We start from the raw sequence: 25027 nt of genomic DNA on the forward strand, positions 1-25027 counted from the left end.
GAAATAGTTAGGTCATAACAATATCCTGTAACATAACAATCTGTTAAAATTGTGAGCTCAGAAATAGAGTTGTGTGATTTAGATGTCAGCTTAGTCAATTAGAGACTTTTTGATCTTCTGAAAATTGCTGGCCATCTCTATGCTTTAGTTAACTTATCTACAACATTGAAATACCAGTGGACTATTTCCCTGGAGTTGTTCATTGACTTTAATTATGTATATTGCCTGGCATAAGTAAGAACCAGTAAATGTTAGCTAATATTATGAATAAATAAATAAATTTGTAGGGAGTATTAGGAATTTATGTCATGATGGTTATGGTGGTAGCTGTAAATTGTTAGTGATGAAGCAGAGAAATGTAATGTGCTGTAGAGACAGTGATGGACTCCTGTCTGAGAAAGCACTTGGATTAAGTAACATTTTGGAGCAATGACAACTAAGCAGCAGAATTTACGTCACTGTGCAGTTTCAGATCCCTGTACCCTCCACTAGAATATTTTTTGTCTGGGCAAAATCAGAGTGACATGAAAACATTTTTTTTATATTGTTTATTTAGTTGCTTAATAGTACTGTTGAGAAATTTTAAGAGTTGGAAAACAAACAATGCAGTATTATTTGCATTTTGAATTAAAGCCACCTATTGAAACAAAATTAATATGCCCATGGATAATGTTCCTCTTGCAAGAAAACCACTTTCTGACTTCAATTTCACAGTCAAGAGAGAATGAAAAGTCAGTAAATACTGTGGTATATTAATACACTCCACAGAGTTACCATTTTGATTTCTATTGCTTAAGATAAGGAAGAGTTAGAAGACCAGAAAGAAAATAGATATATTTTTTAGAGTATATCTTATGGGCAGTGTTACTATAATGCACTGGACTCTGTCTTCAAACACGTTGATTCCAGAGAATTTATCAACTGGTCAATAGAAGAGGGCTGTACAATTAGAAACATGTATAATTAATGCACATGTGATACATTACCCAAATATATGTCCCTCCAACGTATCAGAGACTATTTCCTTAATAACTGAAACCATATTCAGTTCAATAATTATATCTATCCTCAAAATGGGTAAAGGAGAAAAATATGTATTTTGGTTCATAATCTCACTAAAGATTTGCCAAACTTTAATAAACAAGTCTTGAATCTAAAATTTCATGCCATTAAATTTTATATGTAAATGTGTAGGAGAGGAGAAATATCTAAGAAAATGTGGTTTGGGGATTACAAACTTATTTAACAGATATGTAACCACCGAGCTTGACTCTACAGAGAACAACTACACTAGAGACCAGTTTTGGATGTGATCCAGTCTCGATAGTGTGTCACCCGAGTGTAGACACCAGGCTTGTTTGGAAGTGCACATTCATCGCCCCAGCTTACAATACCAGCAAGGAACCAGATGCCCTTAGAGTCTTCATTAACCAATGGTCCACCAGAATCACCCTGGAGACAAAAAAAAAAGATATGGTTAATGATATATGTTAATAAGAAACAATGTATCTGTTTTTTTTTTTTTCTTTTGTAGAAATGACAGGGGAGGCCAATGAAACAAAACAAAACACTTTGGATATTTCAATACTTAAAATGATCCCAGCCTAACACATTTTATCTGTCCTATTATTGTTATATGCTAAAGTCTAGTATGTCAGTATACTTCTTTGGCTAATGTGATGTAATAATGAAAAATTAGTTTGAAAGGTTTCAACTTATTTATTAACTAAGTAGTTATTGAAGGTATTTCTTCTCATGCAAATGTCTCCATATTGAGGAACAGTCACCCCTATAGTACTATTATGCTAAGGGAAAAATGAAGGTGTCTATTTACCATCCACTAAAATTGGATATACGTCTCCATTCTTAAGCAAATGATATTCCTTATATTAAAGAAAATAACTTTTTATGTCACATATTTGCTTTCTTGTATGAAAATACTTAAGATTCTACTTTCATCACATTTCAAATAGATATTATGTTATTATTAAGTAATTGTGCTTTACATAGATCCCCTGAATTAGAATCCTTTTAAAGAAAAATTTGTAGCCTGTTTTGAATAATGTCCATCAATTTCTTCCCAACTCCTCCTTTTAATAACTGTTATTATTATTGCTATTATTTGTTTTAAAGACATATTCTTATTCCCATGCATGTTTATGTATGCCAGAGACTGTGGAGGTCAGACTGGAGCTTAGATCCCCTAACACTGGATTAGAGGCAGCTGTGAGCCACCCTATGCTGGTGCTGGGAATGAAATGTACTTAGGTCTTCTGCAAGAGCAGTACATGCTGTTAAATGCTAAACCATCTCTCCAATTCTTTCAGACATTATCATATTCTGTTTTAGTGAAGTCGATATTTTAAAGACTCCATGAGATCATGCAGTATTTGACTTTGACTTTCTGTGTAGACCTTCTCATTTTCTGTTTATTTTTGGAAGTACTATATACTAGTTTTCCATCATGACTGTACTGTTTTCTATCCTATCACTAGTATATAATTTTCTTTACATCTTTGCAGACAATTTGTTGTTATTATAGTCACAATTAATATCATCTTAAAGTGATATCTTATTGTGTTTTTAATTTTCCCACTTCTGTGATCATTGATTTTGAGCAACTTTTCATACAAAAATGTGTTTCTGATTTTTATGTGTGTGCATTGCGTGTGTGCACATTTGTATGCATGTGGAGATCACAAGTTGGTGTCATGTGTATTCCTTCATTACTCTTCAACTTATATTTTTGTGGCAGGCTTTCTCACTGAATCTGGAGTTCACTAATCCAACTATCTAGAGGTCCTCCTTTCTCTGTCTCCCAAGTGCTATAATTATTTATATAGAGTACTGTGTTCCCAGTGGAGGAAGGAGAATACAAACTCAGGTCTTAATGCTTGTTTAGCAAGGATGCTACTGAGATATTTCTTGACACCTCATTTGTATTTTTTCTTTCAAAAAATGTCTATTTAGGCCATTTTCCCATTTAAAAATCAATACATTGTGCTTTTGGCATTGATTTATATGAGTTGCAGGAAATTCCTAGGATTTGGCTTGAGTGAGAGATTTGATAATGTTGACATAATGTACGGAAGGGATCAACAGAATGGGGGAAATTTAAAAATATCAAACAATATTAACAGAGAGTACAAATAATTGTGTAGATGGAAGGAGATGGTGAAGAAAACAATCGAGATTAGTTTTAAATAGTAGAAGAAACTTGCTGAAACCAGAGGGTGAACATGAGTACAAATAGAAATGGAGTAAGAGGAAAGGAAATTAAAGAGGTTTTCACTTAATTTCTTCAATTTTTCTAGCTATTAAGAAAGCTATAGTATTCTAAGGAGGATTGGGACATAGTATAATATTTAATAAAAGCATACAGGGAAGATTTGACATAGCACAGTAACAGATACACTTAGATGTTATTAAATTCCTTACGTCTGTAAGTAGGAAATATCTCATCTAGTGAAAATTGACAGATCACTCCGTGATTCAAGATTATTAAAATAGGTGTGAGGGAAGTAAAAGTCACTAGGGTGCAGTAAACACAGTTGCTGAAGTGTAGGTCTTAGGCAGTGACAGGTTAGTACACACAAGTCTAGTTAATCAGTTAAGCATAATGGGGGTTTAAACTTTTCATGATCTTCAAGAAAAGGTTTATTTTAGTATGCAAACTAGAACAATGAAAACCTGCAATTATAGAGGACAATTTTGTGTTATAAATACTTATTTGCATGTCTTCTTGCTCTTAGAGTGCAGGAATTCACTTAGTAATCTCAACATCCCTATATATCTTCCCGGGTTTAGCGTTAGTTGTGTCTGCCTAGACTACTACTAGACAATCAGGGATGATTGCTTATTAATAGCATAGGAATATTAACAGCACATTAATAAGGAAAAGTTTCTGGTTTTAGAGTTCAGTGAATGGGCACAAGATCAAAGTTCCCTTTTAAGTTCCCCTGCTCTGTCAGCTAAGGTAGATGAGTTACCATGACTCTGCCGAAACTACTCATCAAAAACAGATTTCAAACTAAAATATGCTGCAAAGTTTACCATAACTAAAGTAAATGAATATCGCAATGATCTTGAAACCATGCCTCTTATGTGGGATTCCACATAGACATTGTTAAATAAATAAAATAATTAGGATGGATGAGCCAGGTTGTGAAATCTCTATGAGTGTAATCAGTGTTAATGAAAGTTGAAGGTTTCTTGGAGACAGACCAGTCAAACTGAAGCCACCAGTGTTGTGGTTCATCTATTCAGTCCTCACTGAGTCGCTCCCTAGTTCCACAGAACACAGCTTCATTAACAGGTCTGCTGATCTTGAATAAGTATTTTAATTAGATGACTTTAATATTGAGAAAATCACACTGCCATTGAAAATCTAAAGCCACCAAGAAAAAAAAATCATATAAGCAACTGGGGAGAATTACCTGGCAGGCATCAACACGGCCCTCCAGGAGCCCAGCACACAGCATTCCAGGTGTGATCATGCCGTCATATGCCTTTCCGCTATTACAGGTCTTACTGTCTATAATCTTCACTCTTCCTTTCTGGAGTATATTAGGACTGTCTCCTGAAGAAAGAATATTATGTAATTTTAAAAAGAGAACTTAAAAAATCACACACACACACACACACACACACACACACACACAGACACACACTCGGATGTGGAGGTCAGAGGTCACTCCTTGAGTGTCAGTATTCTTTCTTTTTATCCCTTGGATATTTTCTTTATTTATATTTCAAATGTTATCCCCTTTCCTGGTCCCCTTCCCCAGAAGCCCCCATCCCATCCCCTCTCCCCCGCTTCTATGAATGTGTTCCCCCCATCACCCACTCTGGCCTTCACACGCTTTCATTCCCCTACACTAGGGCATCGAGCCTTCACCGGACCAAGGGCTTCTCCTCCCACTGATGCCCTACAAGGCCATCCTCTGCTACGTATACTTCTGGAACCATGGATCTTTCCATGTGTACTCTTTGATTGGTGGTTTTGTTCCTGAGAGCTCTCGGGGGGGGGGGGGTTTCTGGTTGGTTGATATTGTTGTTCTTTCTATGGGGTTGTGAACCCCTTTAGTTCCTTCAGTCTTTTCTCTAACTCCTTCATTGGGGACTCCATGCTCAGCCAATGGTTGGCTGCAAGCATCCACCTCTGTGTTGGTCACACTCTGGCAGAGCCTCTCAGGAGGCAGCTATATTAGGCTCCTGTCAGCATGCACTTCTTGGCATCCACAATAGTGACTGGGTTTGGTAACTGTATATGGGATGGATCCCCAGGTGGGGCAGTCTCTGGATGGTCCTTTCCTTCAGTTTCTGTTGTATACTTTGTTTCTGTACTTTCTCCCTTGAGTATTTTGTTTCCCCTTCAAAGAAGGACTGAAGCATCCATACTTTGGTCTTCTTTCTTCTTGAGCTTCATATGGTCTGAGAATTGTATTTTGGGTATTCCCAGCTATTGGGCTAATATCCAAATATCAGTGAGTGCATACCACATGTGTTCTTTTGTGATTGACTTACTTCACTCACTCAGGATGATATTTTCTAGTTCCATCTATTTGCCTATAAATTTCATGAATTCATTGTTTTTAATAGCTGAATAATACTCCATTGTGTAAATGTAACACATTTTCTGTATCCATTCCTCTTTTGAAAGACATCTGGGTTCTTTCCAGCTTCTGGCTATTATAAATAAGGCTGCTATGAACATAGTAGAGCATGTGTCCTTGTTATATGTTGGAGCATCTTTTGGGTATATGCCCAAGAGTGGTATAGCTGGGTCTTCAGGTAATACTATGTCCAATTTTCCAAGGAACCACCAGCCTGCTTTCCAGAGTGGTTGTACCAGCTTGCAATTCCACCAACAATGGAGGAGTGTTCCTCTTTCCCTCCTTCCTCCCCAGTATCTGCTGTCACCTGAGTTTTTGATCTTGGCCATTCTGACTGGTGTGAGGTGGAATCACAGGGTTGTTTTGATTTGCATTTCCCTGATGACTAAGGATGTTGAACATTTCCTTAGGTGCTTTTTGACCATTTGAGTTTCCTCAGTTGAGAATTCTTTGTTTAGCTCTGTATCCCATTTTTAATAGGGTTATTTGGTTGTCTGTAGTCTAACTTCTTGAGTTCTTTGTATATATTGGTTATTAACCCTCTATTGGATGTAGGATTGGTAAAGATCTTTTCCCAATCTGTTGGTTGCCATTTTGTCCTATTGACAGTGTTCTTTGCCTTACAGAAGCTTTGCAATTTTATGAGGTCCCATTTGTCTATTGTTGATCTTAGAGCATAAGCCATTGGTGTTCTGTTCAGGAACTTTTCCCCTGTGCCCATGTGTTCAAGGCTCTTCCCTACTTTCTCTTCTATTAGTCTCAGTGTGTCTGGTTTTATGTGGAGGTCCTTGATCCAGTGTTCTCTTTCTAGCTTGTGTGTGGGTTCTATGTATCAAACACAGTCCCAGGCTTGGAGGCAAGCATCTTGACCTGCTTAGCCATCTTGCCAGCCCTCCAGATTGTATTAATTGTTTAGAAACTCAGTATTAGTCTCTGACACTTGGTAAAATTTCTGTTTAAAATTGTTTTTTAACTTTAAAATTGTGTTTTTTTTTCAAGCAATGTAAAACCTTTTTGTTGAAGCAAGAAATAGTTATGAACACACCAAACTATTTTTAAAAACAATTATTTTTAGAATTAGTTTAAATATCATATATAATAGGATATTTTTGAAAAATATTTTACAGTTTTACACTTACTGTGCATGCTTTAGAAGGTAAAATCAAATTTTCACATGTCAGAAGCATACATTTTATAGTCATTTATAAAGTTTTAGCTAAGCTTACTACTGTGGTTATAGATCTTAAAATCATTTAGCTTCATTTTCCTGCTTTAAAAATGTGTTTTGGACATATTTTTATCCTAACTCTTTACCTGATTAAGGTCATAGAATGTATTTGATAAGTGGGCTTTTCTCAAATATTTTCTCCTTGATGAAAGATAAGTATTTATTGAGTGAATTAATGACACAGAGAAAATTATGTATCCAAATGAAAAAAAAAAAAAACAAACCAAAAACAAAAACCGGGGCTGGAGAGATGGCTCATCAGTTAAGAGTACTGACTGTTCTTCCAGTGGTCCTGAGTTCAATTCCCAGCATGGTAGCCCACAACCATCTGTAATGGGATGCAATGCCTTCTTCTGGGGTGTCTGAGGACACTTTAATGTACTCAGATACATAAAATAAATAAATAAATAAATCTTTAAGAAACAACGGCCCCCCAAACCCTCTGAGAGCTGCCATTCCCAATGCGATTGGCAAACACCTCCATGAAATTATATTTTCCAAATAAATGATGCTCAGCACAGTAGTCAGTCCATTGCACGGACATTAAACTAATTTAAATGAACCTGAGGAAGTATTTTTCAGATTTAGTTGTAATTCTTAAATGTGTTTCTTTTTAATTTCTATAGCTGGAGTCCTGTAATGGAAAGATGTCAGAAACTCACCATCCGACTTCAACGTTCCCCATCCAGTGACCACTACATCTGAGTTGGGCGGGAACTTCTGGGTAGCTTCTGGTAGACAAGCCCTTCGGATGTTGCTTTCATATAATATTGGCGAAGACAGACGCACAACAGCTATGTCATTATCATGTGCAGGGTAACTGTAGTTCTCGTGGATGATAATATTCTTGACAGATCGTTGTGCTTGTGGTTTACTCAAAAGAAGCCCAAAGCTAACTTTCCAGTCATTGGGGTTTGCAGTCCTAAAGGAAATAGATTTATTTATTAAAATTCCTGTATGTTAGAGCTAAAGGAACTAGTCTTAACTGTCTAAACCTAATTAAGTAATTTGAATTTTCATAGTACTTTTTTTTTTGAGAGAGAGAGAGAAGGTTTCATGGTGCATTTCTGGCTGGTCTGAATGTGCTATGTAGACCAGGCTGGCCTGAAACTCACAGAGACCCATCTGCCTCTGCCTCCTGACTTTATGTTATGATTAAAGGCGTAAACTACTATGGAAAACTTTTGTCCCCTCTCAGAAGAGCTATATATAAATGAAGAAATCAAAACAGTGTTTGTACACATTTTGAGTAACTCTATAAAATATGCCTAAAAAGATAATCAATAGCTGGGCATGTGATCATAGTGCTTAAGAAATGGAGGCAGGAAAATGGTGATTTTGAGACCGCTCTGGGCTACATAGTAAATTCAAAGCCATTTAGAGCTATGTGTAGTGAGACTTTGATTTAAAGGTGATTAAAGAGAAAAGACAATTCATAGAAAGTTCATTTTATTTTTTGGTTCAAATAGAAAATACCAAGAGATTTAAAAGATAAAGAACAACATAAATGATAAGACATAATAAAAAGTAAGTGGAGGTATAAACGCAAAGAATTTATGGAAATTTTATCGTTTAAATCTCATCTTTTAGCTATTGTAAACTACAAATAAAATAAGTGTGTCTTCTGTCTTTGTTATTCAGTATTTTGTATATTATGTTCTGAGAAGTATTCCTGTTGGAACATTTCCAAGCTTTCTACTGAACTGTTATAATATGCAAGGATGGTTTTCAGTAGAGCTGACCAAGTTGGAGATGAAATTTTACCAGGGCCAGTGGAAGAGTGCTGGCCTGGCATACACTCAGCCCTGGATTCAATCCCTAGCACTGAGAAAGAAGAGGAGGATGGTAAGGTTGCAGTCTCTTGGGACAATCACTTTTTCAAACACTTATCATTTCATCTGGGTGTAGTAGCTGACACCTGTAATCACAACACGTAGTAAGCAGAGGCAGGAGGATTGCAAGTTTGTGGGTAGTTCAAGCTACACAGTAAGCTTGAGGCCACTCTGTCATTGAAACCATTTTGCCAACTCACCTTTGCCAATGTTTTGTAGATACTGAGGTTGTTACTACCCAGATATTATTGGTGACTAAGGGCAGGGGTTCTTCCTTGTGTTCCACAGTGCACAGGCCAGTTTTCCACAGCAAACAATTATATCTAGTTCAAAATGTCAATATTTCTACTATTGACAAAGGTCTGTTGGATGACTACTATACTTACTATTTTAGTGATGAATGAGTGAGCAATTCTGGGGGTGTACCTCACTGGAGTATTGAACAGTTGGACATAGTTACACAATCACATTAAATAGGGAAAGATTATTAAATATTAAGTACTTGAGTGCCCTTGAGACCTTCCCAGGTCATATCTCACCCTATGAAACAGTGAGCAGCAGTGACAAGCCAGTAGTTACTGATCAGAGTGGCTCCGCATCTGTGGACATTGTTCTGTTGAAGGCTGGCTTGCCAGGGCCATTCTCCAACCTCAGCATCCTGGCCTCCTGCTATTTTGTGGCCTCCGTGAATAATTGTGCGCCGTCCACAACCTGTTCAAACAAGAGTTCATCAGTGTTGAATTTGCTTATTCATGTGTGTTGCTATTCTATATAAATGTCCCCAAACATATGTCATTATTAACTAGTAACTGAGAAAAATCTCACTGTCTGGGAGAAATTAGAATAGATTTGCTTCTGACATGATTTCCTGAAGAGATACTCCAAGTACATTGCCGTCTTAGTCTCCCGTGCCCACCGTGTGCTCTGTGTCTGTCTTGTCTTACTGCAACCTGATGTATGAGGTAGGTAGAATTATAGGTTTGCTTTTAGAAGAGACCAGCCTTACTAAATTGTACAAGGAGATATTTGGCCTTTAACTTTAGTTATGACTAGACAGCAATGAATGCTATTGAAAATATTCGTACAAAAATGTGAGTGATTATGAGAGTATGGCACAGGCTGAAAAAAAGTCCCAGACAGAAGAAATGACTGGGGGTGGCCAGAATTTTCAAAGTCATATGTTTCTGGGAAGTAGAACTGTGCGTGTCTTTTCAATTTAGAAACATAGAAAACAACCAGACTCTGATGTCTTCAAAGCAAATTTGTAGTAATAATGCATGTTTGATATTCATCAGACTGATTCTGGTTCCTTTGACTGTGTTAACTTTATACCAACCAAAGTAATGGATTTGTCCTTAAAGTTTGCCATCTTTACTACAGATTACCATCTCATTGTTAAATATCTTTAAAGATTAGAAATTATATTTTTTCCATAAAAATATTTAGAACTCACCATAGAAAACATATTACATAAAAGAAACTCAATAAATATTTATACAAATAAAGCCTGTAAAACATGAAATAAAAATACTTGTTTATTACTTTATCTGGAGAATAAAAAACAAATGTAAAAGTTCAAGGCATAGATTGAGGCAGAAGCTAGTAATTTGGCAATGGTGGAGACACTTCTGATTATCATATGTGGGTAGGATCCTGGCGAAATGCCTACTGATATCCAGTAAACAAAGGGGAGGATATCTCTAATTACTTCTTATAAACTGGCCTCTGTGTCAATAGAGTTAAGAGTAAGAGACCTGAGACAACAGAATTGATTTGTATCAAGGATAAGAATATTTGAATTAACATTTGAAATGTTAATGTGAATTAATATTTGAAATGTTAGCTGGTCAATTGCTTCACAATTGGTATGTGATTATAGCGGCTGTATATACTTTGAGATCTCCCTTCCTGAAGGCAGGAAGGTATGAGAAACACTGGGGAGTCCTGTATACTTCTAAAGCTCCTAACTGAGCTTCCAAAGCCTTTTGGTTTGCACACTGCTTTTAACACTTCTTACTTTATAGTCGCATCTCTAACCTCAGGTTAAGGGATCTTCCTCCAGTCACTCCTGGCTGCTCTGTCTAAGGAGTACTCTCCCGTTGACTCATGGGATGTCACTCCCTTCTCTTTTTCGTTCTACTCCCTCATTGTTGACTCTACAGAGGATAAAGCAGTTAATCCAGAACCCAGGAGGATAATGGTCCCTCCCTATCCTTCTTTCTTTTTGGGCGACTCCTAAAGGAAGCTGGTTTTTACCCAGCTTCCTTCAGAGGAATATAAAAACAACGATCCTTCTCTGTGGGAAAGGTACCTCTGGGAGGAGCTGATGACTTCACTGTTTCTGACCTTACTCATAGTGTCTTTTTCTCCATCACCTGAAGCTCCCACTTACTCACGGCTGCTTTGTGTTAAGCTTTCCTTGTACAGCTTGTTATTACCTCTGATCAAGTTGTTCCTGGCACCTTGTAGCTTTATTATATCAGAAGAGAACAGATGGGAAATTTCAAGGATTTAAAGAACATAATGAAGGTTGCTGGCTGATACTTTCAGATATAACAGAAGCCACAGAGCTTTTACTGCCCTCCTACCGTTCTACTTCTAATGGATTTTAATATACTTCAATGAGTCACACCCTGGTTATCCATTCTTCAAATTTATTTTTTTTTCTGCATACCCTTGCTGCTTTTTATTAGAAGTGTAATCAGAACCCTCGATAGGGTGAGTCAAATTCTGCTATGAAAGGGTCTTAGTGTTCCAGCTGGGGAGTAGAGCTCTTTATTAGCACTGCTCATATACCTGTCCTGACATCTATGAACGTGACAACCTTTCCAATTGTATATTTTAATAATTGTATATTTTAATAGTTACTGAAGGTTTCGTTGGAATAATTTCGTTGAATGCTTTATTAAGTTGCGTGTGAGTTGTTTAATCAAAAATCTAAAGAAAGAGAAACCCTAATTAGCCTTGTGTTTAAATTTTGTCCCAGTTCCTCCTAAATAGCTGAGCAGGAACCAAGGGGTGGTAAGAGCACTCTGGGTGAGTGTTACCTTCCTCTAGAGGGTGACTGCTCTGATCCAGCTTCCCCAGTCCTAGTTCCAGACAAACACAATGCTCTCCTTGACATTTTGCTCAGAGTTTCAGACACCTCAGGGATCCTATTTCCTGAGACAAGTAATGGTGTGAAGGTGGGGTGAAAACAATGACATGCTTAGCGAGGAAGAAATGGTTTACAAAGAAAGCATATAGCTTTCTGCACACTAAGTTAGTTGCTAGGGTCAGGGTTCCTGGGCCTGTGATTCTTACATGTAAACAGAGAATACCAATAGCTGACATATACCGAGCACTTTCAGGACATATACTCTGGGAACTTATTTATATTACCTTATTTTATCTTCATGCTAATTTGGAAGTAAGGCTTTGGGACTTTAAGGAACTTATGCTAATTCTTCCCTTTAGAATTTGGCAGATCTGAAACTCAAAATGCATATGTAGCAGATTCTAAGTTCTTAATTACTGCTATTTGTCTCCGGGTCCCCTCTGCCATTATGGCATGTGATAATGATCCACATTTTAAATCTATGATATCAATCAGCTTAAGGATAACTCCCAACAAGGCAGCAAACACCTGCTGATATGAAGCCCCCCAACACACATACAGCAGAGGATTGCTGTGTCTGGACTCAGAGAAGATGCACCTAACCCTCAAGAGACTTGAGGCCCCAGGGAGTGGGGAGATCTGGTGGGGTGGGAGGTAGGGTGAGGACATCCTCTTGGAGACAGGAGGAAGTTGGGGGGAAGAGGTATGGGATGTAGAACAGTCAGAGGGTGGACTGGGAGGGGGATAAAGTTTGGATTATAAAAAAAAAGATTAAAGAATTTTTTTTTTAAAAAAGCATAACTATGGTAACATACACATTTCTAAATTCAGGCTTCTTCTTGGCATTCTAAAGCTGAAGATTTGATGGAAAATAACATTATCCATAAACTTACATGTATTGAGAAGATCTTCTGCTATTGGCATTGCAATGTCTAAAAGTCAAGAAAATAAAATTATTTACATTCATAAACACATTTTATTTTTAAAATGAATTGTGCTTACATTGTTTTGGAAATAACTTGTAAACATTTTATCTATTTTGATGGCCAGTTTTGTTCATGAACTAACGTAGGGAAAAATAAAATATTTATACTTAATTCTAAAAACACTAAAGTTCCTCATAATTTGCAAAGCAATTTTACCTTTGAAATGTCCTGAAATATATGAGAAGTGGTGACCTTCCAACAGATCCTGGAAGATACCCTAACAACAGTCCTACAAACTAAGGTGTTGTCACCTTACTGCACTTTTAAAATTGAAATGAAATTTTTGGTTAGCATATGAAGACGTTGGTTTCCCTGTGATATTTTCATGCACATATAGTTATACTTTGTTCTTGTTCTCTTGTTCTCGCTCAATGTTCTATTCTGCCCCCTTTCCTTCCAACATAGGCCATGTTTCTGCTTTCTTGACACATATTCCATTACCCTCTCTTGTTCCTATCCCCTCATTCCTTTAGACCTCCTTTTTCTCTTTTATAATTTGCCACACACAAACATGCACACGGACATACACACACACACACACACACACACACAAATGCTTTCCATCAAGGGTCCATAAACGAAAGAAAATATGGTATTTGTCTCTTTGAGTTTGGTTTTTTTCACTTAACATAATACTCTATATCCTTGTGTATTTTCTGCAACTGTTATAATGTCATTCTTCTTCAGAGGAACAAAATTCCCTTTTATGTAGGCATCACATTTTCTTTAGTCATCTGTTGATAGATAGCTAGGCTGGTCCATATCTTGGCTCTTATGGGCAGTGTTGTAATACATATGGATGCTCACAAGTGATGTGCATAGCAAAACTGTCTGTTATAAATGATTCTTTCCCAAATCTGTCCAGGAATGAGAACTATATCCATAGTTTGGCTTGGATATCTATAGTTTGGTGAGACTTCGGGTCCTTTACATGTGTGTTTATAAGTGGAGGATATGGATGTGCTAACTTAGGGTCCTTTACATGTGTGTTTATGAGTGGAGGATATGGATGTGCTGACTTAGGGTCCTTTACATGTGTGTTCATGAGTAGAGCAGCTGGGTCAGGTAGTAATTTTAGTTTAGTTTAGCATTTGTATTTATGTTAGGTGCATTTTTACTATACTTTAAAATTTATATTTTTTGTGTGCTATGATTCAATTGTTTTCTATCTCACTGCCCATTTAGTTTGGATCAAAAGGATTTAATTTGTCAATAAGACATAGTTTAAAATTTTCTTCTCACTCCTAGATAGATTTGGGAAAGAATCATTTATAACAGACAGTTTTCCTATGCACATCACTTGTGAACAGAATCTCAAATTTGCTCAATTGATGTGGGAAAAGTATGAGGAGAGAAAAAATAAATGAGTCATACTTCAAATTTCATATGTAGGAAACTGTCAATCCACTAGCCAGTTGTGCATAAAGAGTTCAAAAGGGCGTTATCAACTGTGTGATGAGGTAAACACTACAAATGTCTATGTTGATTCATTTTATGTTCTTGATTTCTATAAATCAAGGAAGAAGTATCCAAACTTTATTTTCATTACACTTACCATTTTACATTTGGTTGCACAATAAATCAGGAAGACAAAAGAATCCTTTACCAGATGCTGACCTGTCTAAATGAAAGGCAAAGGCACTTAGCAGTCAGCTGGGCTACAGAAGAAAGGGGCCACACCTATGTGAGAAGTCTTCTGCCATACTTTTATATATCCTTCATGGCTATTTTCCAGAGGCTATTTTTTTTTAATTTGACATGGTATCTATAGTTTGGCTTTGAATTTTTGATGCTTGGTAATATATAAAATAATATTAAAAATTTTAGAAACAAACTTTTAAATAGACTGGACAATTATTGTCCTAGTCTTAATTGATAGTTTTAAAAGTCATGGTGTTCGTTTGTTTCTTCTTTTCTTGAGGTTTTCTTTATTGATGTAGTTCTTTCCAAAGTAAACAAATGCATTGAATTTGTAGTTTGCTTTTTAAAGGTTGTGCCATCCCATAGCTTAACAGAGAATAGTTATTATGACTTCCACGTGTGGAAGGCCAGCTACAGTGAATTGAGACTGACTTATGTCATTTTCCTTTCAGATTGAGTCACAGCGGTGGCTGTCTGAATTTCCTGCCTTTTAAGTCCCCTGACTCACACTCAGAAGTTGGAAGCTTTGTGGCTTGACCTTGCAATCACACCAGTTTACAGTGGCCTATATTGAGGAAGTCATAGAAAACAATAGTTCCATCTCTGCCAAGGAGGATGTGGATCAAAGGCTGGTAAGAATCCTGGGAGTGGTGGCTCACAGCTGTAATTCCAGCACTCCATGGCTGAGGGAGGAGTGAAGCTGAGGCCAGACCAGTTTATAGGACAAGAAAATTAAAAACCCACACTGCCCAGCAAACATGCATTGTTATTCTCCAAGGGCTTAAGTTATCAAAGTACAGATGTGGATTTATCCTCAGTGAATCAAAAACTCAATTAATTTAAAAATAATGTCTAGCTCTGTTCATTTTTTATGTGTTTGGTTTTATGGCTGACCTGTAGATAATTGAATGCACCAACAAATTTTAAGCAAAATGGGAGGCTTGAACAGCTGACAAAATATTCTTTGGGGAAGGAGTCAAAGAATTTATTTTAAGGCCAGAGAAATATAGGTATAATATGGTTGGAGGTTGAATATTAGATTTAAAACATACTCTCTGATTAGTCCTATATAGCATTCATCTCTACTGTTCATGGTTGGGAAGTATGAGAAGCAGGTTTGGATGGACTGGAGGATTTATGTCCTGGGTGTGGGGGTGCCCCCCTTTAAAATCTAACACTGAGATGAAAGAGGCTGGTGGATTTCTGTGAGTTTGAGGATAGTCTGGTATACAAAGAAAGTTCCAGTATGGCCAAAATTACATAGTAAGATTATGTCTTAGGGAAGAACAAGAAAGAGGAAGGGGAGGGAATGAGGGGGAGGGAAAGGGGAGGGGGAAGGGGAAGGAGAGAGGAAGAGGAGGAGGAGGAGGAGGAGAAGGAGAAGGAAGGAAGAAAGAAGAAGAAGGAGGAGGAGGAGGAGGACTCTCACTCTATATCCTTATACTCTTCAATCCTAGTTTATGCATAGTGAGTGAATTCCAAGGCAAGAGGACCACACAGAGATCCATCTCAATAAAGCAAGCAAACAAGCAAACAAACAATAGCTAGATAAGGATTTATAAGAGCAACACTCTCAATCTGATTTTTAGTAAACTTTTTTCCTTGTGAGAAAAAAATCTGAAACGAATTGTAAAATTCTAAGAACAAGGAATAACTTTTTTTTACATTAGTAGCAGGCTCATTCATAATATTAATTATACAGAATATAGACTTTAATGCAATTTAGGTAAATTTGTTACTTTACATGAGTCCAAATTCTAAATAACCTGATTACTACTTTTTAGATGTGTTTCCTGCATTTTCTATGTAAAAGCATTCAGCCATACTATCTTAGGGACATTTAAAAATGTCCAACTGATGGATTTCTGAAAACTATAAAACTGTAAGTTATATGAACTTGTTAAGCCAGATATTATTTTGTGATTCAAAAGTTATCTCCTTATTCATGATATTTTAGTGCACACACAGTTATAATGTCACTGGTTGGCATTAAAAGCAAAAGAGCAGAGTGTGGGTCTGGGTTATGCTTGAACAGAACCAGAATGCTCCCCTCACTCTACACTTCGGTTGGTCACCTGACTGCATATCTAGCCGCAGTAATTGCTTTCCTTTTTTTTTTTTTTTTTCAGTTCGACAGAATTGTCCTGTAGTTATACATTTGCCATCCCTCAGACTGATGCAGGTCAGTTTTTTAGAGTACATACCTTACCTGCTAACAGTTGATGATGAGGCTTTAAAAGTCAGTATTGAGTAAATCACGAGTTGTTTTCACAGATGATAGGTTTTATGTGTGGGTGTAATATGCAAGGTCAGAGAACAACTTGTATGCTATGTTATTTTATTACTATGTAATAACATTATGCAACATTCTATAAATATATCCATATTATTATTTTGTGCACATTTTAGTGTAGTTTATCTCATGTGCCCTATTAATCACAACCACCTTTAAATAGTGACTATCTGATTATTATTTATGATAGGGAGTGTTTACGACAAAATTATATTATTTAGTTATAAGTGTCTCAAGTTCTAAATTGAAAAATACATTTAAAATGTGTACAAAGAAATATTATTTTTAAATAAATTTTTAATGGCTGGAAGCCACATGTTAACAGTCATAGTTAATTACATCTTTTGGGAAACTTCACTACATTTTCTATATGGTGAACTCAGGAATTTGGAAAAAAAGGATATTTGCAGGAGTTACGAAAAACAATATCCTGAAGTTTCAATAATTAGTAAATGGTCTGACATACTTTCATTTAGAGGTTTGCTTTTCTAATTTTTGTATATATGCCACTGTAAAATATTGAAAAGAAATGGAGTGAAGATAGAAAGAACTTAGGGGAAAACAGATATGACAGTAAGGACTCTTGTGGACACCGAAGGATGAAAACAGGAATAACATAAAAAAATATGTGAGGACTCAGAACTCCAAGTATTTGAGGAAGTCATTGATGGTGTTAATAACCCACACTTCCCCAATGCCTGAGACCACCACAATAGCCACCCTATGTTAGTGGCTATTTCTAGGGATGTAGGGAAGTCCTTGGTAAGTTTGGGAGTTTTACAGAAAACATTTTAAGAGGTAATATTTTTTATTTAAAAGATAAATTATTAACTATTCTGAGAATTGCCTAACAATTCTTATTGTCCACAAAATGCAGATGATCAAGGTGTTATAACTGATATGTTTTAAGATAGATTTGTTAAAGCTGAAAATTGGTTCTTACCTAAGAAAACACATTTTGACAACCATATTTTCTTTCAAATGTCTTTAAAGGTTTATCAAAAAAGAGAAGAGGATGGTGTTTGTTCAGTCATTTACATCATGACTCAGTGAAGTCATTCCTTGTCTCAAGGTCAAGGCTCATGAAAATATGTGTTTAAGTCAATCCATGCTTCAGTTTTAGCCAGCTGCTCACGGGTGCTAGGGCACGCCTTCCTCCTTGTCTGTAAACGCCTTGGCCGTGAGTCAGGGTCACCATCTGTGTCTGTGGAGTTTATTGTTTCATTATTTTCTTTTTCTTCCACACGGTTTGAAGCTCTGCTTTAAGCAATTACAATTTAGGGTAAGTGCTTAGCATTGTTTCATACCTAAACGATTCAGTGTTTTTTGCGTGGGAACTGATTGTTATTATTCAAAAACAAATAAAAATCATAGCCTTAAATGGCCCATTAAAGTTGTGAACATTATGAGGCACTTCAATTTTATAAGGCATCTCATTTAAACTGCTTGCCTCAGTAGATGCACTTTAAGCTTTTTTTCTTTTACACAATTGCTTTGTGTGTTTTTTTTTTCTTCCACAGCTTGCAAGGGACTGGCACTGTATTTGTCTAGTCTATTATTGGACTAGTCGCCTTGCTCAGGGATTATCTTGCAAATGAACTGTCATCTTACTCAAGGCTTCAGAGTTTACATCAGCTACCTCAGCGATAGGCAAACTCATCACCTAGTGAGACAACTTGTTTAGTGTATGAAATGTCACTTACATTTCTCTTGGACATTAAAAACTTGAATGACATGCATATTAAATATTAAGTATATGTTCTGTTTATCTAACAATATCCAATAAGCAGCCATAAAACAAAGAGAAAATTGCAGCAGGATATGTGTTGGTGGAAAGCTGCAGCCTTAACAAGTTCCAAGCCACCCTAAACTTCTTATGAAGCTGTCTCAAAAAGCTACAGAATGAGGTAAAAGTGATCCTGAAGAGCTAATTTTAACTATTGGCTTAATCATCCTTAATGGGCCATGGTATTAAATATCATAAAGTTAAAATTTGGGGTTTGGGAATGAATATCAGCTCTCTTTTCATTAAAATAAATAAAATTGGTTAAAAATTTGCTACACATTACTATTATTATTATTATTATTATTGTTATCATTAATTTATTTATTTGACACAGGGTTACTCTATGTAGCCCTGGCCATCCTGGAACTCACTTTATCAAGACCAGGCTGGCCTCAAACTCAGAGATATGCCTGCCTCTGTCTCCAAAGTGCTGGGGTTAAAGGCATGCACCACAATACCCTCCTAAGAAATTATTTGTAGGGAAATAACTATTTTTCAATTAGGGAAGAAATATGTAAATGTCTCTTCTAGTATTTATGTTAAATAGTCAATGACAGGTGGTTTAACCATCTTACTTTGCAATGACATAGTATTATAATAATCAAAGGGTTATATGAAATGTTTTTCCTGCAGTAAATATATTTATTAAGCACAAACATGTTTTTGGATACGTTGTTTGATTTGGTGTTTATATTTTTCCATGAGCTATGATCTTCTGTGATCTTTATGCATGAGTTGCTTCACTCCTAAAGCTTGTAAAAGCAATTTAAAAGGGCTTACTGCCATGCTTTGAATCCATCTATCCATGAAACACATACACACAAACACACACACACACACACACACACACACACACAGAGAGAGAGAGAAGAGAGAGAGAGAGAGAGAGAGAGAGTTGTACAGTGAACATTCAATATTCAGTTATCAGAAAAATCGATGAATGGTTTAATATATTTTATATAGCAACATTTCTTTCATTCTTGCTATGTGCCAGTTATTATGCTATGAGTTTACTGTATGTGCTATGATGTCTGTGATGTCATTCTCTTCCTTTTAAAGATGAAGAAACTAAGAACCTGTGGGATAAGTGGTTAGATTTTGAAGGAACTGGGGGTAGAGAGTCTAAGTGTCCTCTACTGTCCCACTGTTTGTTAGGGTCTTTTTAAAATATCACAGCTTCACTCCTCTTAGTTAACGAAGCAATGTGAATTTATGATACACTGGGAGTAGCATTGTTCTGAAATAATTATCTAGCATGTTTTGTTAAGTGAGAATGCACCAAGAACCACTGAGGGACCAGGCTGAAAGCCCTCAATCAGACATTAAAATAAGTGGACTTTGATCCTGGAATTCATCCTCTAGGACATTGCATTCTTCATTGATTGCCCTGAAACGTTTGATACAAAACAGGACTGATCATTTGCTGATGATTTGCATTCTCTTGACTGTCAAATGACATAAAAATGAAACTTCTATAGACAACTATCAGAAGCTATACAAAAAGATATGGGTAGTTATTCGTAGTGTCAACCCACTCCAAGGTGACACTAGATGCCAGCTTTGGCAAGTGATGGATATATTTGCTGCTTGCCAGGATTTCTTGGGAGAAATGTCTCCTCCCTCCTCTTTCTCCATCCACGTGGTTTAGCTGTCATGTGACCTGAGACATACAGTGTTCTCTACCACCCTGTTTACATTTTTTGGTGATCAAGCAGGGAAAATCAGTGCTTCACATTGTGTTTTTCCTGGCTTATTAAGCAGCTCCTTGTTCTCTCATTATTATTATCCTCTGGAGAACTTTGTGAGTCATTCCTAAGAATGAAGCTAAGAAATGAAAGAAAAAAATAGTTCTCTGTAACCTGCTTGGAGCCCCTTCTAGAGGCAATCTGCATGCCAGTTCTTAAAGCTGTGTGATCCAATAACATAAATTGGTTTGTGTCACTTGACAGTTGAAAGAGACTCATGTTACAAGGCTTATTGAGTGGTATTTATCAGCTTCTTTACTCATGCCTTTGCTTTGATAGATTCTTGTTATACTTTGAGGCAAACAAATTTACATGAAATACACTGGGATCCCAGAGCTAATAGAACAGAGAAATTGTGTTTGGCCTAACTCCTAGATATTTAGCAAATCTTGAAATGTCAAAGATGTCTCTATTATCAGTATTATTAGTTTATTCTGACTAACCAATAAAGAACATGCTGCCCACTGTGGAGATTCCCGTTTAGGGTGTCACACTGTATTTGAGGAAATCTTAGGTAACCATTATTTTGGACGTGGTGGTTTCCACAGTTATCTCTATTAGTTCTCTTGGGCTGGTATAAACAATTATCTCAGATGATATGACTTAATATAATTTACTCTCTCTCAGTTATGAAGGCTAAAGTCTGAAGTCAAGATGGTATGAGGATTATGTTCTTTAATGCTCTGTAAGGAATGCCTCCTCCTTTCTTTCAGGCTACTGGTGGCTCTAAGGACTCCTTGGTGTTCTTTGGTGTGAGTGATTGCTAACCCAGTCTCTTCCCACATGGTTGATATGTGTTTGTGCTTTCAGATTGACTTCTTATTAGGACACTATACACAGAAATGGTGCCACCTTAATCCAGTGTAATATCAGTTTTAATTTAGCTAGTTTAATCCGTAAAGACTCTGTTGTCACCCGAGGTCCTTGATGGATGCCTGAAACTTTGAATACTTTTTTTTTTTTTACTAAGTTGTAGAGTCAAAAAATGATAGGTAAAGTATGAAGAGATAAATGAATGAAAAGAAAAAAGAATGAAGTGATCTAGAGTAAGTGAGAAGCCTCTCTTTCATCAGGAAGTTGTTACATGATGCTGTTCTTCCTCTACTGCAGACTCCATGTCCAGGGCTGTACTGGACAGAGTCCTTGTGCTCAGATAAGCACCAGGGAAACTGGAAGTGCTAAACATGCATTTATGTCTCCTGAAAGAAAGAGATATTTAACCTGTTCTTCACCCAGAAGACTGGATGTGAGTGTGGTTAATAACCTGGTGACCTTTGCATTATCTGTATGGCCACAGGTTCCCCCAGTCTCTTACAAACAGGACCAGAGGTAGTTAGTAGCCTAGTGACCCTGGAACTATCTGTATATTGGAGACCACACTATATACTCCTCCAGGCCTTTAAGATGACACATGTACTCTATTTATGGAACCCATCTTCAATGAAAGAAGTGACATGTACTTTAAAAAGAGTTTTGATATATCTTTTGATATTTTGATAAAATATATTTTGCACACAAGATTGTATTACGTCAGGAAACTTTTTTTCTAAATCATTCTGTACTTAATTATACCTAAAATATAACTGCCTGGTGCCAGACTATTGAAGTTTGAACCAACATGGACTACTGTGTCCTGTTAAACCAGAATTCCTCCTGGCTTCCTGTGGCTCATTGCTCTGCCAGCCCTGGTGTTTGCAGATCTGAGAGTGATCTGAAGAATGTGTCATCATAAACAGAAGCCTTTAGGCCACACATTTCTGTTAAAAGTAACATATCGTGGGCTTTAGAAGGTACTAATGAGAGGAAACAGATATCTAAGAATGGAGAAGAAATATTGTTTCTCTTTCTCTCAGAAGCAGCCACACTTTTTATTCTGGAGTAATGAGCTGGACTGTGACACCCAGAGTTGTGATTCAAGGACCAAATCCAAAAGCTATCAAATTAAAGAGAATAATCATGTCTGTCTATCTTTTATTTTTTTACTTCAATTTTTACTATATTCATTCATTTGTGTGTGTGTGTGTGTGTGTGTGTGTGTGTGTGTGTGTGTGTGTGTGTGTGTGTTATCTTGGGTGTATGGAGGTAAAACGCAATTTGTAATAATCAGTTCTTTCCTTTCACCATGTTTCCAGGGAATAATTTCAGGTTATCAACTTGCTGAGCCATCTCACCAACCCCTGACTGATATTTTTCCTGTGTTTTGTTGTTGTTTGTTTTGTTTTGTTTTTCTTTCTTTTTTTTGTGACAAGTTCACTAAAGGGACCTCAGTTGAGAAGATGTTCTGTCGGATTGCATGTTGGAAAGTTGACTGGGCATTTTCTTGATTAATGATTGACATGGGAGAACTCCGTTGACTATGGGCAGTGCCATCCCTGGTCTGGTGGTCCTAGGTTACATAAAAAGCACACAGAGAAAGACATGAGAAGCAAGCCAGTAAGCAAAATGTATTCATGGCTTTTGCTTCAGATTTCTGTCTTGAGTTCTTGCCCTGACTTCCCTCAGTGATGGAGTATAAGCTGAATTTTTTTTATAAGAGGTAAAACAAACCCCTTGGTTCCCAAGTCTCTTTTGGTTATAGCATTTTATTACAATAGAAACAATAGAAAATAGTTAAACAACTTAGTAGTCTAAGACAAATTTCAAATCTATAAAACATAAGTATTGAGTGGCTTTGTTTTCTCTGGATAAAACCTCAGTAATAAATAATTTGTGTTAAATATCAGTAACTAATAATAATTGTGTTAAACGTTTACATTCTTTTTAATGTACAAATGTATCAGTTTCCAAAATCTTCACAACTATATAAAGTAATTATTAAAAATTCTTATCCTCATTTCTATTATTACATGGTCAGACTGAGGCACTGAAGTGTTAAGTAAATGCCCCAGAGTCATACAGCTAATAAATAAAGAACTGAAAATGCAAATGCCCAGCCATTTAGTAGCAGAATCTGTGATCTCAGCCACTGTTTTATACTGCTATTTTTTCTAGCCATATCATAGGATAGTGGTACTATAATCAGCCACTCATTGAATTAACAGCCCTGGACAGCTGCACGTAAGTCTGTCTTAAAAATGTACACATTTTTCTGTATGTTAAGCAGCATGTATGAAAATGTATTTCACAGCCTTAACATGTTTGTTGTAAATAAGTGAGCTAACTAGGTCTCATCAGAAGACCACAGTATTTAAGAAAGTGCTTAAACAGCAATGTGGCTGCCAAATACATTTCACAGATCTTACTTACGTGTTGACCAAAGAATAAAAGTTCATCTTGATGAGAGCTGTCATGAATATAAGCCCTGTATTAACTTGTTCCACTGTGGTTTTGGGGAATGGCTTTGTCAGCTGCTAGGTTTGGTACTACATGTGTGAATTCTCACTCAGTTTTATGAGATACCTAACTTCTGATGAAGGACAAAGAAGGAGGGGCAGAAGGTTGCTAAGACCTGAAGGAGAGGCAGAAGTTTGCCAAGACCTAAGACAATACCAGAGTTCATCTGAACTTAATCTCCTCCATTTAACTGCTCCTGACAAGAGTATAGCTTAACATTGCTACACAAGTACTGGAAAAATAAGTTGTCTGGAAGAGACTACCAGAGTGAGTATTTCCCCGAGATCATATGCAATGTTTTAAAATTTGGAAGAATGTTAGAAATATAATATTTATTTATTTATTTATTTATGTATTTAATTTTTTGCTGTATTTCCCCAATATTTTATTAACATGCTCATGAAATATCAAATCAGAAGAATGATCTAATTTTACATGCCTTTTGACACAGAGACTGAAACACAATATACAACACACACACACACACACACGTTTTCATATCTCTGCTATGAAGATGTACTTTCAACCTAACTAGTTTGCTGTACTGACCATGTCTAATACCTCCTTTTGTCTGAAAATGTCTTTGCCTATGCCACCACATGGCTTCTTCTTTTCAATCTATAGATATGTTTTCTTATTAGTTAAATATATAATGTTAATTAAATTAAATTAATTAAATTACATTTACATCCTTTCTCCCCTTCCCTTTCTTTTCTCCCTCTCATGTTCCCTTTGTCACTTCTCATTCCTCTCAAATTGATAGCCCCTATTTTATTATTGTTGTTACATATAGGTAGAATGTAGATAAGTAAATGATAGAGACAGATGATAGATAAATAGATAGATAGATACATATACATGCATACATATATACATATATATACATATATGCATGAATAAACATATAAATATAACCTGGGTATAATTTTATCAATCAAAATTTTGTATTGAATAACTAAATTAGGTGGATCATTTCTGGGAGAGGTTAATTCTCCCTCACTTGGGAGTCATTAGTCACAATAATAATTATAGAACAATAATATAGTATATTATTACTATACTAATTATAAAATTTTAGAAAATACTAATTTTGTGGCTATTAATGTTGACTAATGTCAGGTAAAATCATTGAGTAACTAATCAAATATAAGAAAAGTGAACAGAAATCATATACATGTACTCCTGGTTTGCACCAAGAGATGATTTGTCCTTCCTGTGATAGCAAGAGTCCTTCGACAGAACAGAACCAGGTCCTGGATCAGAACCATGAAACAAGGCAATTTCTTTTTTGCTATAACATACTCAGTCAGCAGTAGGGTACCATTTACAGTAGAAAGAGGAACTAACACAAAGACAGACTCTTCTGGAACATCACAGGGTATGAACGTAAAGCAACCCTTGTGTTTTGACACACCTTTAGGCTGCTTTTTTTGGTTATTATTTTAAGTCTGTAAGAAATTTCACCATGTGT

General features: G+C 36.3%; 1 protein-coding gene across 1 annotated transcript in view; it reads right to left on the reverse strand.

Moving 5' to 3' along the window:
• Window positions 1-1290: 1290 nt before the first annotated feature.
• The window catches only part of LOC117713074 (transmembrane protease serine 11C), a 49956-nt gene continuing 26219 nt past the window's right edge, over window positions 1291-25027 (reverse strand). Inside the window, exons 6-10 of the mRNA XM_034509393.2 lie at window positions 12666-12704; window positions 9215-9386; window positions 7506-7765; window positions 4437-4579; window positions 1291-1452 (exon numbers count right to left, since the gene is read on the reverse strand). Of these exons, the coding sequence (XP_034365284.1) occupies window positions 1291-1452; window positions 4437-4579; window positions 7506-7765; window positions 9215-9386; window positions 12666-12704 (776 nt within the window). The remainder of the gene's footprint in view (window positions 1453-4436; window positions 4580-7505; window positions 7766-9214; window positions 9387-12665; window positions 12705-25027) is intronic.

The sequence above is a fragment of the Arvicanthis niloticus genome, chromosome 7, assembly GCF_011762505.2.
Source record: "Arvicanthis niloticus isolate mArvNil1 chromosome 7, mArvNil1.pat.X, whole genome shotgun sequence".
Taxonomy (NCBI): domain Eukaryota; kingdom Metazoa; phylum Chordata; class Mammalia; order Rodentia; family Muridae; genus Arvicanthis; species Arvicanthis niloticus.